The 16,139-nt window shown below is 51.8% G+C and overlaps 4 protein-coding genes across 4 annotated transcripts; 1 reads left to right on the forward strand and 3 right to left on the reverse strand.

The window, feature by feature from the left end:
• Positions 1 to 766: 766 nt before the first annotated feature.
• NEUTE1DRAFT_115712 (uncharacterized protein) lies at positions 767 to 1,068 on the reverse strand (the record flags this gene model as incomplete). The annotated part of the gene is made up of 1 exon (XM_009849394.1): positions 767 to 1,068. The coding sequence occupies one exon, from the start codon at positions 954 to 956 to the stop codon at positions 801 to 803; it is 156 nt and encodes a 51-aa protein (XP_009847696.1).
• Positions 1,069 to 5,820: 4,752 nt separating this feature from the next.
• NEUTE1DRAFT_97578 (uncharacterized protein) lies at positions 5,821 to 6,649 on the reverse strand (the record flags this gene model as incomplete). The annotated part of the gene is made up of 4 exons (XM_009849395.1): positions 5,821 to 6,124; positions 6,258 to 6,284; positions 6,329 to 6,474; positions 6,554 to 6,649. 4 exons carry the CDS (start codon positions 6,647 to 6,649, stop codon positions 5,821 to 5,823), a joined length of 573 nt encoding a protein of 190 aa, XP_009847697.1.
• A 924-nt stretch (positions 6,650 to 7,573) lies between these two features.
• Positions 7,574 to 9,547, forward strand: NEUTE1DRAFT_75440 (uncharacterized protein; the record flags this gene model as incomplete). Its single annotated transcript, XM_009849396.1, has 1 exon — positions 7,574 to 9,547. One exon carries the CDS (start codon positions 7,655 to 7,657, stop codon positions 9,386 to 9,388), a length of 1,734 nt encoding a protein of 577 aa, XP_009847698.1.
• Positions 9,548 to 10,681: 1,134 nt separating this feature from the next.
• On the reverse strand, positions 10,682 to 12,937 carry NEUTE1DRAFT_127291 (uncharacterized protein; the record flags this gene model as incomplete). Its single annotated transcript, XM_009849397.1, has 3 exons — positions 10,682 to 11,063; positions 11,139 to 12,699; positions 12,782 to 12,937. Coding segments are annotated over 3 exons (1,744 nt in total), but the record flags the coding sequence as incomplete, so codon positions are not given.
• Positions 12,938 to 16,139: the final 3,202 nt, after the last annotated feature.

The raw sequence follows: 16,139 nt of genomic DNA on the forward strand, positions 1-16,139 counted from the left end.
AATCTCTCAGACAGGACCTGGTCCAATGACCCGAACATCCGGCTCTGATTATTTTTCCTTGTATTTGATCCCGTACCGTAGACCAACAAGTCTAAAAGTGTAGTTCAACAGGGACCCAACCTATATTCCACTATCGTATCTGTCCAGTTTCTTTCGGGTCTGAACACAGAAGAAACTCCGAAAGTAACATACCCTTCCATTTTCTAACCCAAACTATCGACTCCCTACGTCTTCTCCTCTTCTCTTAAACGTGACCGCCTTCCCATATGAACCCACTTCGTCAATCTTTTTCACATGCTCAACTGGTTACATCCATCTGTCTCTTCCGCTCTTCCGCTTTTCCGTTCCGTCCCTGAGTCCCGACAAGAAGGATGTCACCGCCTACCCTAAACTCAACCCCTGGATCTCCCCATCTAGCCCTTAGTAAGCTAGTTTTGCGTATACTATGCATAAGCCTCCACCGGTTACTCAATTGACTTCATTGCAGCCATCCCCATCCCCGCCCCCATCGACGGAACCATCCCACCTCCCTACCCGCCACCACCCGCAACTATGTCCCCAAAAGGCGACTCAAAACCCATTCAGTTGGTTCAGCCCTCAAGATCTCCCGTAGGCAGTCCCATCCAGTATCCACCCAGGGTCCCATCGGGGAATTGACCTATCAAAGCTCAGGTTCCAAGTCTTAACCTAACCCAATCGAACTGAATGTGGATAAGCATCAACGGTTCTGATCACTGTCGTCGTGCCACGATTGCTTTTTTTTTTGCCAAGTACCGTTTTAGCTATCGCGTCAGCCCGGACTAACACGCTGAGTTCCTGACTACGCCAACAGCGAAGCTGAACTTGTTTAGTCTAGGAAGATCACGGATCGGGCAAGCCGAAAACCACACCGTCAACTTCTCGACTTCGGTGTAGAAGCGAGGGAGAAGGTCTCCGCGTCTTCTGGGGCCTATCATAGGCTTTGGGGCGGGAGCTTAGTTCGGGTGTTTAAATGCCGGTCACGAGGTGCAGGTACCTGACGAGTATTAGCTTTGTAAGTTTGACAATCTGACTGACAAATCGGCCGTCGGTCGGTCGGTCGGTCGGTCGGTCGGTCGGTCAGTCAATGTTGGGGTAGATGTGAGTACCATCTTCGGGCCTGTTTGGATAAGATCCTAGATCGGTATCCTTACTCGTTGCTATCACGTAGCCTTCGTTATCTGCTTCAATCTCCTCGGTCACAGTTTCCAACCATGAATAATCGAGAGGATAGGATAGGATATCTACGTACCCAGACCGCTTTCTTTGCCTCACTTCATCTTACCTACTTTCCTTGACCGTTCCACCCACATGGCACCCGTTTTGAGCTGCTCATGTCGTGACACGAACGGCGGCCCCCGTTTTTTCGGGCTATGCCATCATAGCACGCACCTTGGCTTTGACAGTCCGACAGGTTGCCAGTTGATCCCTTTGGCCTAGCTTTGTGGGTTTGATGGGGGCCCGCCGTAGAAGAGTCAACACGTGTCAGGCCTCACAGGTCGGGTTGGACCTATCACCGCCCGCTATGCATTTCTCTTATTCTCCCTCCAGTTCGAGGATGTCAAGCTTTTGCGCTAAATGGCCGAACGTTTCGGGTAGTCGATCCGGGGTCGAAGGCGGAGACCACACCAGATGGCTTGGGATGTGAGACGGATCGAGTCCCGAGCGGTCTGCCTCGGAAAGCCACTGATGGACAACGCCGGAAACTGAACCCGGGTCGAACCTACGAACCATATGGCTGGTAGCTTGAGCACTCCCAACCTCTGTCATTAGCACGCGACAGCAATTTCGTTGATCCGTTGTCAGTGTCTGTTGATCGTCGACATAGGATCATCGCGGGCTCGTTGCAAACAAAGCCGGCCGTTTCCACCTGCCTACACTAACGTGTAGGCGACATTTCCGTAACGCTGATGAAGTCATACCAGGAGGTTGCCATGTGGGATTTGCGGGCGAACCGGCACTTTGGGAGGTCTTGGGTCTCCATCTTATGGTACAATATGGCGGTTTGACACACGCGGTGAGTTGGGTATGTCTCCATTGCCATGCGGATTTCGTCGGCAAATTTGTTGATGTAATTGGCTTTTGGCTTACTGATCTGCAAGATGGGCTTGAGCTAGGTTTCAGAATATGACAGCTCATCCCGTTTGCTAGGAAACTTTCAACAATCTTTCTCAGGGTCCAGATTCGCATGGGCAGTCTGAAAAACGATGCTACCATCCAGCTGGATAGATGGTTTCGGTTGTCGGTCGGATAAATGTCCAAGTTGGGGTCAAATCCACCACCCAAAGTCTGTCATGCAAGAGGCGACTTCTGCGGTGTGTTCTTCCATCACACGCCTAGATGCGAGCTGTGTATGCGAACGATGTGAGTGAGAATTGTGCGTGTGTATCTCCGAATTCGCCATGTACGGAGACCCTCGAGGTTTTGTTTTGAACCCCTTGACGGAACAAATGGCGGCCCGCTCCGATTGCACCACGGAATGCTGTCCGCTATGTCGATCCCCTAGCCTTCTTCTGGCTGATATTCCCCAATCAGCTGGGTCTCTTCAACGCCCGAAGGGTTTGGAGGCTCAGGCATAATGGTCACTGACCACGTTATGATTTGCTGAAGCCTTTCCTCCAAAATGTTGTGGCGATTGTGCAGTTTGCCTTATGACCCCGGTCAGGTTTGTAGGAGTGCTCTCTGAAGTAGAAGCGCACAGCATTATAGATAGGAAAGCAAAGAAACGAAATGTTGATCAGGGTGCACGCGACGAATGCCAGTCAACCAGCCCAGTTCGAAGATGGCCAAAAAGAAAAAAGAAAAAAAAAGAAAAGGGTAAAGGGACAAGCAGATGCCTGCCGAGGAGGTTTGGGGTATGCACAACATGTAATTTCATCACCTGGGAGAAAATCGGAGCACGAGTTCATCGGGAAGCGGCTCTAGAAGCCCTCGTGTCCAATCAGCCTGACGCTTCTGCCCCCCGCTACTTGACATATTTGGCTTCGAGGATCCTCACTCGAGGAGTTCGAGTACATAGTGTACGGGGGAAGTGTGCTGCGCATCTGTGACGGCATGCAGGTTGCACGGCTGCGACCGGCCGACATACGAACGGAGCACCTATCATAGGGTTTGCAGCAGATAAAACAAACCTCCTGGTCTCTCCTTACACGCTTCCATGATCTAGCAATTGGTGATAAGCAAGACAATCCAGGATGGAACGGCTTCGACGAGTCTCATCATAAAGTCGATGTCGAGCTTGTGCTTGTTCTGCTCAGGATCAGAGATTCTTTCGAGGTCTCTCCAAGGGTATCCGTCCGATCGTGGGAACACAGAGTGCTAAGAGCAGACGTTGGCACAACAGTCTTCCCAATTTGTCAAGAGCTCACGATATGAGGTATGCAGTTAGAACACCAGAAGCAGCATATCGTAAGCTCACCGCCACCACGGGGATGGGTGGTTACAATATCCTTTCGGCGGTCTGGGATTTGCATCTCATGTGCGGCTGCCCCGGCTTACACTCCCCTCCAGCTGCATTGCCAATGGTGCCCCAACGTACAGACATATAGCATCACCCACGGAAAAGGGATTCTGCGTGTGTACTGTGCGGGTGGTGTGACGCAACCTGGCCGGCATCGCATGGGGAAACCAACTGATGGGCATGAAAACGAACGACTGCTGTAAGGATCTCATCCGACGGCATGGCCCTGACCGCAAAACATGAACATGACGAAGGGGTACCGAGGCCAAGAGCTAATATCTTGGTGCTTTCCTGTTTGGCGGGGTAAAGTCGACAGTTGCTCGGAAGGAGAAAACGAGGGGTGGAGGGGCTTGATGTAACTCGAGTAGTACTCAGTGAGCGCGGCGTGGCTTGTGGCCGTTACCATGGTAGCAAGGCCAACGTCTAAAACAACTTGAATGTTGCCTGACAGATAGTCGGACTGCTCCTTCACGTAGGTGATCATCTTCGGTATTCGACGTCTAGGTCCACTTCAACCACGAGGCCATTTCCTCAGAGGAGAGAGACAAGGAGTTGGGTGATGTGTATCTTGTTCGCCGAGAACGCTGCAAAAGCCAGGTAAGAGACGCTATTTGCATGATGTGAGGCACGGGTATTGGCAGTAGACGAGACTCTGTAGCCAGTCGATGAACTGTGTTGAACCAACCCTCATTGGTTGTCAAATGGGGGAAGATGCAGTACTCCGACCGTCCCTGGAATCATGGCTTCTTCGGAAAGGCATTGGATGGAGTGACAACCTAAGGCTAACAGCAGACTGTCACAATGGACCTGTTGTATGTACTGTATGAGGCTGTACCTGCTTCTGGGTGTGTATCGTTTCGTAGGTGGGTATCGAGGGTAATGTTGGAATAGGAAAGGGAACCATGTGTCGCAATTGGATAAAAGACTGACCAGGTGTGGAAGATGACTGGTGTCACTTGAATGGTGCTGTCGCATGCCTGTGACCATTGGCGGATGGAAATATGACAAAAGTTGACGTTGGGAGAAATCGCTCCTGTGATGGCCCAATCAGCCAGTCAGAGTCTGCGACTGTCCTCCATGGAGAGGGCTGACGGGCATCTGAGAGGTCAAGCCAGCGTCTTAACCCAGCGACGACAGGACGAAGGGAACTGTTCGAAGGGAACTGTTCAGTTGCATGGGCACTCGGAGCGTCACAGCTCAACCCAAGAAAGAGCAGCATCGATCGAGGCCTCCTCCGAAATCCGGGGCTGTCGAGGGACTGTGCAGTTTCAAGCATAATCCAATATCTCCAGTTTGTAGGCCAGACGGGTACCGTACTTGCCCATACGAGTGCTGCCGGCAAAATGTTGGACGTTGGGCGTTTAAAGCGGCTATTGCCAAGTCGAGGAAAGAGCGCAGCGGAGACTGTGGTTGGATGGCGAATTGAAGGCGGTAACTTGACTCGGAAAGTGTTGACCTCATTGCACTGAAATATCTTGAAGCAGGCGCGCTTTTTCCCTGTTTAAGTACCTCTAGAGCATCATCAGGAGCTTAGTCTCCTGCCGTTTGTGATGCTAAGCCCGAGGGGAAAGTGACATGGATACCTCCTCCTACAGTCATCAATTCGTCCAAGTTTGCTTGACGACGATTTGACCTTTGACGGTTGATGCAATCTCAGCTCTCGAAAGAACCTATTGGTGACTGCCACACCATCCAGCGGTACGACGATTGTCAATACGCCTGCCCTGATGAGCAGACCTGATGAGCAAGATGAGACTGCTAATCCGGTAGCTTGCGCAGGAACAAACGCTTCTGCTGAGCTGTCAGAAGGTGTCTTGGGCCAAGATCAACTTCTTCAAGTCTGACTGGGGCGAGTCGGTGCTCTCGGCGTCCGGCGGCGGCGGCGGCGTCAAGTCCGTCCATTCAACACCATCATCAGCCCACACCGAGGCACCGGGCGATATTCCGATGGAATTGTGGTGTTTGGAACTTGGCACTCCCGTCTCAGCAATGGACTATTGAGCGAGTGGCACTCCGGGGTGCAAGCCCGTGGACGACCGACGCCGATCAGGGAGCGAGGCCGCCTGTCCGAGCGTCGAGACGTGGCTGGTGCTGTTTGACATGGCATTTTGATGGTCCATATTCCGGATATTATAGTCTCACATGCACCCAGGAGAAGGGGGCAACCTCATCTGGGCTGTCTTGACTGTCGCCTCAACAGCGATGGATGCTATTCCTGACATGACTGCCACACCTGCGCTGCTGATGAAGGTAGCACTATGCATCATTAGCGGCCGGCGGCCGGAAGAGAAGCTGAGAAAGAAGCCGACAGAAGTCGAGGGACGAACTGCGAGGGGACCTTCTCATTTGATGGCATAAGCCGGGGCCTGGCAAGGGAACCACAACAGGAAAAGCTCGGCATACAGCCAGCGTGCGTCCAGCCAGTAAGAGGCCGTCTCGATATGCTGGTCCACCGCATTTTCAGCACCTCCGCAGTCCGCATAGCCCTCTGGCTCCTCCAAGACCTCACGTCTGCTGCACATGCATGCCTTCTTCCCCTCACAGTGTTGGGGAGCATCGCGCGTCTGCCCAGTAGGAATTAGAAACTTGGAGTTGTATCTGTGCCTCTGGTGCAGAAGCGCGACATTGAACGACCCTACTGTGAGCCTGTTCACACCTGTCGAATCCCCGCAACTGACGCTATCGACAGCTTCACACACATGTCTGTGAAGTGTGTAGTCTAGGTATGAAAGTGAAGAAGAGCAAAGTAGACACAGGTATAGAATTATAGCAGAGGTACCTTTTTCTCCATCTGTCTTTATTTGGGCTGTCTCGGTATCTCAGGTCCGGTTCCATGCTCCCATCTCCCACTGGACTCGATAGTATCGCATCGATTGGGGCCCATCAAGATCCAGAGCAACGGGAATGTGCGCGTTACAAGTGGAAGTTCGTCCCAAGTCAGGACGAACACAAGGCGCACTACTAGACACCTCAATTTGCCAGTCGCGATATCTTGGCTGTTTACAGGTACTTACTTTACATTCCAGTGCGGACTGGAAGGGCAGTTACGGGAAAACAATTAATCAAGGAGCGCACCTGCCCGTCAACTTGAACCATCCATAGCACCACCAGTCCACGCACTCGACCCTGGCACGACATCAAAGCGAGTGCAGGTGACCTTGGCCTGGCCATCCTCGCCCTTTTCACCTTCCGCGCATACCGTACCTTGCTCAGTCCACCTCCTCCATCTTCTTCAGACTTTTAGTGTTTCCGACATTCGCTTCTCCGTTTTCTACTTCCAGTTCAGGTTGTGTTGCCGATCTATTGTCCGTTGCTGCTGGGATACCTACAATACCGACCAAGGGAATACCAGTCAGGGGGAGGTACCTAGCCTTGGTCTCTTTCCACCCGACCCACGTCACGCCTGTTTCCTGAGAACCTCAAGGTTATTGTCACTTCTCTTAGGTTGTGCTTCGTTGCTTTGGGATTACCTACCCTGCTCTCTTCACCTTCTGATCATATACTCCATACGCCCCGCACACACACACTACACCGAGGGACCCTTATACCTGGTCTTTAAAACGTTGATCACCGCCTTTGGTTGCACGACAAATCCAGTACCGGAAACAACAACACCACGAGCCCCACTCCGGTCGGCCAGTCTCCAGATCCCCGAGATCCCTTCCCCCCTAACGACCCTCCCCTGTGGTTCCCTTGGCCCTGCACGAGCACAGCTAGGCGCAACACTACAACCACTAGACAACGGCCCACCCTATAACCAGTCAGATCACGACGACCAGCACCTATACCTACCGCTACCGCCCCCCAGAAGCCGCCCTCCAACTTTCTTTCTACGCTTTTTTTCCCTTTCGCCTCAATTCCTATCTTTCCCTTCTCTGCGTCCACAGCCGCACCCGTTTTGCCCCTCCAACCGCGCGTCAGCCTCGCAATCCCTACCGCCCCATATTTCCACGCCTCCCAGCCCCAGGCACATATACAACTCTCCCTCGGGTTCCTACGACAATCCCACGTCGTTTCAATGCTTTAGTTGCCCTGTCTCGACGGACGCCTGGTGCCTTCTTGTCAAGCTACATATACTATACCTTTTCCGGCTCGCTTTTCGACAAGCTCTTACTTCAAACTTCAAACTCGAGTCAACCTACCTTATCGATTCTCATCATCATCACCATCACCACCATGTCTTCTCTTCCTCCCGACCCGTGGCAGGTCCTCGGCATCGCAAAGACGGCAGACAAGACTGAGATTCGGACAGCATACCGAAAATTAGTCCTCAAGTGCCATCCAGACAAGGTCCAAGATCCGACTCTAAAAGCTGAGAAGCAAGACGAGTTCCAAAAAGTCCAGCAAGCATATGAGCTTCTCAACAACGACGAAGAGCGGGCAAAGTATGAGCATCAGGTTCGAATGAGTGAACTCAACCAACAAAAGGCACGGGCTGCCTCAAAGAGCGCGGCTCATTCCCCAGCTGCTCGATCATCTCCCAGGCACAAGGAGTTCGCTTTCAGCAGTACGCCAGAGCGTGCCACGCACAGGACAACGACATCAACCAGGGAGAAGATGTACTTTCAGCCCTCGCGCTCTCACGAAGAAGTTCCTACTGCTCGCTTCGCCGACATGAACTTCAACGAAGAGAGACGGGCTCGCCGGGCAACTAGCTATGAGAAGCAACCAAGACCCGAGGACGAAAGGCCCTCAAGGCGCGAAGAGGAAAAGGCACCCAGACGTGAAGATGAAAGACCCGCGAGGCGCGAGGAGGAGAAGCCAGTGAGACGAGAAGAAGAGAAGTCGAAGGACAAGCGCAAGGATGAAGAGGAGAAGAAGGCAAGACGCCAGAGGGACTTGGCCAGGGAGTTGGAAGAAATGGCTGATTCCGGCCGCAAGGCGGAGAAGAAGAAGACGGACAGGGAACGGGAGAGACCCGAGAAGGAACGAAAATCGGAGGATAAATCCCGGCGGCACAAGGGTCCCTCAATTGAAGTCATGGAGGAGCCCGAGGAGCCTCCCAAGTCAGACAAGAAATCTGCAAAGTCTTCGAGTAAGAAATACACCGAGACTAAGGAGCGCGAACGAGATGGTTCCCGCTCCCGCGAATATGATTATGGGCGAGAAAAGTCGGCCTCTCGTCCCGCTGCCGGTTTTGTTGCCGATGACCCGCTGGAAAAGGCAAAGCTATACATCCAGAACAGGGGTACCAAAGTTCGAGACGGGGAACGAATGCCGAAGCTTGGGAGATCCCAAACCGACTTCTGGAGTTATAAGCCAGAAGTGCCCCGTCCGTCCCCCGCCGACTATGACGAAGAAGAAGTCCCGCGATCATCTGCTCGACCCCGTCGATGCTCCCATGAGACGCCAGCAAGGTCTAAGGAGGGCCCGAACATCATCCCTGTTTCGCCTCGCCTTGCTCCGACGAATTCTCGCCCTAATCCGATCAATGTCAAGGCTTCGAAGACTCATGCTGTCCCTTCGCCTCTGAATTCTCCTTCTCGCATGCAACGATCAGCAACAACCAATGATATACATTCCGGACATCAGTTTCATCCACCGCCCATGACACGGCACACTACTTGGGCTCCTAGCTCCGACCGACATTTCGATAAAGTCTACCATAACGACTCAGATGATGATTACGGACGCCATCATCGTTCACGTTATGCGGATTCCCCTTCTGATGGTGTTCGGTACAAAGCGGATGGGGGCAGAAGCTCGAGGCGCGACGAACCAACATATCCCCAGGCTTACTCGCGAGGAACTTCCGCCACACGAGCTCCTCCTGAAATGTACGGATCTGCACGCATGTACTCGACCTCGGGTATGAAGGTGAAAGAAGGCAAGACATTCACTACGACTGACGTGAAATACGCCGATATACCCTATCCTCATCGAGCCTATCCTTCAGTGCCTTCATACTAGAATTTGACTTGAGGCATTCTGAACCCGACAACTCTGTTTTTCTGTTTCTCTGGACTTCCAATTCTCTTCTTTCGGCAGGTGTTTTCAACGGCTTGCATTGATCGGGTCATCGGGGTACGGTGTTTGGTTTGGAGATCAATTGGTTAATTTTCTGCTTTTATACTACTCATATATGGGAAACGAAACCCGGTAAAGAGACAGTAACGACACGTCTATGTTTCGCACATCGCATGGTATGGGATTTATTGGGATACGATCTGGGCACGAGATAGAGGACTCAAAGCCATGGCAAGGAGAGGAAACGGGATGCGTGGGAACGCTCTGGGACTATGGTCAAGGACAGCATCGGGAAATGTAGCGCATGATGATGAAGCAATGGGAATTTTTATCTTGGGGTTCACTCGATTTTTTTTTTTTTTTTTGGTCTGAATTTTGGTTGTATCTAAGGCACGGGAATGACGACGTAACGTACCTCTTACAAACATACCAACGTTTTGGATACCCTAGACTTATACCATAAAGGAACCCTTTCACAACCACAATGTGGATCGGCATTCCAAACAGTGAAATATCGCATACTCAACTGCATAAGAATACGAAATAACAAGCGATGGACTGATGTACACGATCTTGGAACTTCTCACGATGATTTTCTCTTTTCACTTCTTTTCTTACCCATCGTTCACAGGCGTATCTTGTATCTCTTCATTATCTCCTCTTCTTGTCCATTATCGCTTACCTTGTGGGATAGCTGACCTCCTTCTTCTTCGCAGGGCACACGAAGACTCTCCACACGTGAAGACATTGCCATATTATTGCACTCGCCGACGCCATGAGAACGAAAACCTCAGTTGTTGTCATGGAAACGGTAATTTGTTATGGTTTCGTTAGAACAGCGATAGTCTCTACACATCAGCTGCAGATAATCCGAGGGCAAGCGTCGGTATATCTTGTGTCTGCTCATCAACGACCTAATGGCCTACCTACCCTAGATCCCGATTTTGTAACAATCAAACAGAGAAGTCTAGAAGCCTTGAAATGGAATGGGCAGTCTGCGACTCGGGTCACTTACGTAAGTCAGTAGTGTCCAAAAGGAAACAATATGAGGATATAGCTAGGTTCGCTTCCAGTCTTCGTTTCTTGTGCTCCAACCGTCCATTATGATTTCATCTCAACAGTTGAGGTAAGTAGTAAGCAGGTACTTAGACCGGTATCCAAGTGTACCTAACTTGTCACGCACCGTTCCCTGGATACATAAGGCACTTATACTTGACCTCTCATTCGGGTCGTAGGTGTGAAACACTACATATATACACTAGATGTATGTATGTATGTATAACGGGTATCTGTACTGTACTCTATGAAGACAGAACATTTTGCTCCTCCTTGTAATGCAACAAACCAGGCAAAGACAAAAGATAGAACACATCTTTACGTCGACTGACCACCGAACCAGTTCGCTTACAATTAATTGAATACCAGGCCGAGTTCCCGTCCATCTCCTGCTCCTCCGTTCTTGCTTATCAGACGCCGACGCCTCTTGTATATAATATGATATATGGTATAGTGTGGTATAGTATGGTACAATATGTGCTGTAATTGTGTCCGGAAAATTGACCGAGAGAAATGCAATGCAGGTCGAATTTGTTTATACCAAGACGTAAAGCGAGCAAATCTATTCACTCCAACCGTTAGTAATCTCCTTAATCTTCCACAATGGAAGGGCAAGGAAAGGAGGGGAACAACTCACCAAACTCAAACCCAAGATCATACTACACCAAAAGCAAACATTATTCAACGTCTTCTTGCCCCTGACCAACTCGGTCTTTTGCAGCATCACAATGGGCAGCTGGAGCATCTGGCAAATGAAACCATAGCCTCTCAACTTCTTAGTGATACAAGCCATAACGATCTCGTGGCCTACGGCCGATATCAAAAAGGTAATGACGGTCGCGTTGGCCTTGCCGACATGCGGCCTGCTGGCGCTGTATACGTGTCTCCTCAGGAAATTGTATACGGGCACGTTCCATTCGCGAGAAAATTCCATCCAGTCCGTGCTGTTCCACCAGTCCGAGTAGAAGTGGCGATCGGCAAAGTGCGTGATCTCGGCGAAGGCGCCGAGGACATACTCGAAGATGACGAGGAAGACGAGCAAGAAGGTGAGCATGAAGGGGAACAGCAGCCAGGAGATGGTCTCCGCCAGAACGAGGAGGCCTTCGAGCGCCGTCAAAGGACCGGAATCGCCGGCGGCGGCGCGCAGCGTAGGATCGAGACGGATAGAGGCGTCGGTCAGCGCGGGCAGGATGAATTCCTCCGATATGACGGTCAACAAAAAGATGCACCCGAAGACGGCCAGGACCTTGGACAGCAGGTTCTGCCAGTCGATGGCGGCGGTGCGCGGGTACTCGATTTCATAGCATAGCGTCGGGCAGCAGAGGTAGTCGAGGTAGTTGGCCCAGGTCAGGTTGGCCGGGTACGTGATGTTGCCCATGGGCGAGGTGAGTTCGCGGGCGAGGTCCTCGCGAAGCTGAGTGATCTCTTCGTCCTCATTGGGGGTGCTGATCTCCTTGGTTTCCTTGCTGCTGGCTTCGGCGGCAGCTTCGACCGCGCGCTGCTTGGGGCTGGCGACGGTGCCCAAGGGGTTTTCGGGGGTCGGGTAGAGGTAGGCCGGGGCCTTGGAGGCGGTGGCCGGGTCGTCGAGCGCTCGCAGACGCTTCTCGGTCTCGGACAGGTGGCCCATGTAGAACGAGTACGAGTGCATTTTCATGAGCAGCACCATGGTGTGTAGCAGCAGAAACACCTGGGCAGTCCACGTCCACTCCAGCCAAAAGGGAATCACGATCCAAACGGCTAGCCAGATGGCCTGGTAGATGCTCTGGATGGCCATGCCGCCCTTGGCCCAGGTCAGCACGCCGCCCGCGGGGGCAGCGCGGAAGACCTTGTGTAGTGGGAGGGATACGGCGGTGGTGGCTACCATGAGGAAGTCAGCAATGGCAAGATGCCAGAGCTTGACGGTGAAGAGCCCCCAGATCTGGACGCGCAGCGGATAGCCCGTGTCTTTGATGTTGCGTAGGCAGGTGGTGATGGCCATGATGGCCAAGCCGATCCAAAAGAGATTGAAGAAGCCATGGAAGTCGCGGTAGTCGCTGTTGGGATCGAAGTGGGATACTCGGCTTGCGAACTCTATCGTGGGGAAGATGCGGCGGCGTTGCTCGGCGCGGACTTGCTTGCGGGCAGTCGAGAGGGATTGGATGGACGGGGGAGCATCGGACGGAATCGGGGTCGAGCGGCCGCTGCTTACACCGGTGACACTGATGTCAGCAGATCAGTTAGCACTCTGGAGAGATGTCCGGTAGGTCTCTTCCACGCTTTGTCTTGTTGTGATGGTCGTACCTGGTAGCTCCGGTACCGTTTGCATGGTCGCTGTCGCCGTTTGCGTCGTGGGAGAGTTGGGAGACTTGAGTATGCAAGGGTTTCCGTGGTCGAGGCCGGAGAATGTTGTCGCCTTGGCCGGCGAAGGCGTCCGCTGATGTCGATGTGGATGTCATGCTCCTCCTTCCCCAACTGAGATTGTACGTCGTCGTATGTGTATGTATAATGCGGTGCCTTGCTTAGATGAAGCCGGCCGCGTTGCAGCAAGTGTCTGGTGCTTCTGGACGGACTGGTAAAGACCGATGATGATGCCAGGAACACGCGCACGGACAGTAACGAGTTCAGGGTCAGTTCGGTCAGACCCCTTGAATCATGCACCGGGAATGACGAAAGAATAAAGAGAGTTTTAAGAATGTTTCTGGTAATTTGCGAAACGTGGGAGCTTGCTTCTGCCAATGACAAGCTGTGGTGACATACCGCGGTCGTCTGAGGTTTATTTCCACTTCTTGTGTTTACAGTCTGGTATCTAACTCTAGTAGTTCATTGTCCTCCTTTTTCAGTTGCCCTTCAGTTATCTAAAGTACCAACGACAACCAGATGAAGCTCTCGTCAGACTTCCGCCTGTCAAGTCAAATTCCACAATGCAAGACATTGAAACTTTGGACAGTAATCGTCGTCCTATCCCTCTTATTTCCCCGGCATCTAGTCCAAATCTCGATACGAAGTGTAAAGTGCAAGCTGTTCTCCGCTGGCCGGCAACAGTCCAAAGTCGCAATACGTCACTTCCACGTGACTATAGCAGGGATTGTGAAGGTTGAAGGAGGTGATGATAGCATGGATAACCATGTCGGAGCCAAAAATACAATGAAAAAAATGAATAAAAAAGTAAACTTCGATTCGGATAATCGGAAATCACTTGAGCTCTCCAAATCTTGCAAAGGCGAAATCGCAACATGGCGAGCATGGTCATCCCCCATTTCGGGACGGACATGGAATAGACTGGAACAACACTCATCCAGGCAAACCCTCGATTGGGGTTGAAGAGTCGAAGCCACAACGGGAAGGGCCGTTCTTTGATACGTGTAGTCGTGGACGCATTGATCCCCGCGGATTACAGATGGAAACACACAGACAGTCGTCCTTTTTCAATGAAGAAAAACGCCATTGTCATCTCAAGTCCCCGGCCCATGGACCGCGAATGTTTTTTTTTTCTTTTTTTTTTTTTTTTTTTTTTTTTCTGTCCGGACAACGGAGAGCTCAGAAATCGGAGAGTTCATCATCGTGGGGAGAAATCGTGGGGAGGGATCGTGGGGACAGAGCCAAAGTCGCCATCACCGGCATCGACATTGACATCGACATCATTCGGAGAAAGAAAGGAAAAAGTGACGTTTAGCTGTACCACGTCTCGTACATTGACTCTCGGCTTCTTCCCTGTCCAGTTAATCAGTCACACATGGTGCGCCTGTCGGTCATTCTTGGTGGAAGGTCTTGTCCTGCTAGCAAGCCTGCCAACAGGACTCTCTTGGTGTCTCTTGGTTGATCCCGTGCGCATCGACACATGGACTAAAAGATTTCACTTTTTGGAGGGATTTTTGGGGTCGATGGGATGCATGTCCAAACTTGGACGGATATCCAACCAAATATCGTAAAAGGCCGTCAGCGTAGCAATTGTCTTCCCCTTCCAAAGCGTGAAGGGGTCGCAGCCAATGAATTTGGCGGGTTAGACATCGTGCGAATGTGATGCGGCCCAGAGAGTCAAAGTCGAAGCAGAGCTTCATTACTTGCCAGCGAGTGTCTTGACAGAGTTCAACGCCAAGGTCTAAAAGCCGATCTCGGCGGATCAGGTCTTATCAACTTGATGGTCGCTATCTTGGATCAAAGATACACCACGGCGGGATATATCTTTTGTGGCAATCAAGCGGCAGCCTGGCCGCTCCGAATTGGTGAGCCCTGAGATAAGGCAGATGATATTGTTCATGTACAGATCGATGTACCAGAAGGGAACTTTCCCTTGAGTTGCCGCAAGAAAAGGAACCCCAGTATCAGGTACATGATGACATTGTGATATAAGGGACTGGCCATTGGGCATCTGGGCTGCAGCACATGTGTAACAATAACTGAAAACCCATACACTAAGATAATCAGCATTACCGAATTCCGTTCGTTGCCGGGCAGGTGCTACAATAGAAAGATTTACTTGGTGATGGACAACTGAATGGACTTGTGTGATATTGCAAGATGACCGAAGCCCCGGTGGAACTCCACCCCCCACCCCCAGCACCCAATTGACAATCCCTGGAAACGGAAGGTATCGCCAGACTATTTTCCTGAACAAGGGAACTCTCATTTCCATTCCGGCCATCTTTCGATCGATTCTACCTAGTAGGACCTGCCAAACGTGTCTCGGGTAAAATAACATCATTTTCAGTCTGGTCGGATTCGTTGAGATGTCGATGAGTCTCTTTGTTCTGTGTTGGTGGTCCACCGGCACAGCAACCATGATGCAATGTCCATCCCTAGAGGTAATATGCCGCCGTCGTCGTTGGAAATTAAACAGAGAGGACGTGACAGTGGTCACCTGGCATGCTAAAACAGCAAGACTGGCGCGGGACCCGTGCTTTGGGATATGAGCGCCGTGGGCCATGGTGGTTTTCCAGGCAATGTTCAATTTCCAGACGCTGGCTATTCTAGTCTTCATCACGTTATCACCTGACGGCATGTTCCACTGGGATTTGGTTGTTTTCGGATCGACGTCAACGTTACCTCCACCCACTGCCTCTTACCCACCCCGCGCGCGGCGACACAGTCGAGATCGAGGAGTCACCGACACCACGCGAAGAAGAAGTCGCGATACCTTCCATTCCTAGGTTCCTTGTCAGCTTCACCGCAGTTGCCTCGATAGGTGGAGGTACCTACGGGTACTGCCTAGGTACCTACCCGCATTACCGGCGAGTCCAGCCCGTTGCTGCCTACCCATACCTAGTGTACTGGTACTGCGACGACAGTCTGCCACTACTGCACGCTGTGCCGACTGTCCCTCACGTCCCTGGAAAGCTCCATCGCGACCCTGGGCAACAACTCCAGCCTGGCGTGCAGGTACCCTAGAGGTACCTTGGAATTAGCAGGCTAGGTAGCTTGGTAGGTACCCGGGTGATCCAGGTGTGGCAGGCCCCCCCAGCGGGAGGTCGCGGTTTGCGAAAGCGCATCAAACTTCCAACCCCGAAATCGACACCAACAAGGGTCTGCGACAGCGGCAAAAAGCAGAAAGGGGAGAGCCCGAAAGACAGACAAAAAAAAAAAAAAAAAAAAAAAAAGTTCAACGGCCGGGGACGAGTCGACTCAGAACAAAAGGGATCAACACCCCAAATCCCGTTTGTCT

The sequence above is a fragment of the Neurospora tetrasperma genome, assembly GCF_000213175.1.
Source record: "Neurospora tetrasperma FGSC 2508 unplaced genomic scaffold NEUTE1scaffold_1, whole genome shotgun sequence".
NCBI classification, from domain to species: domain Eukaryota; kingdom Fungi; phylum Ascomycota; class Sordariomycetes; order Sordariales; family Sordariaceae; genus Neurospora; species Neurospora tetrasperma.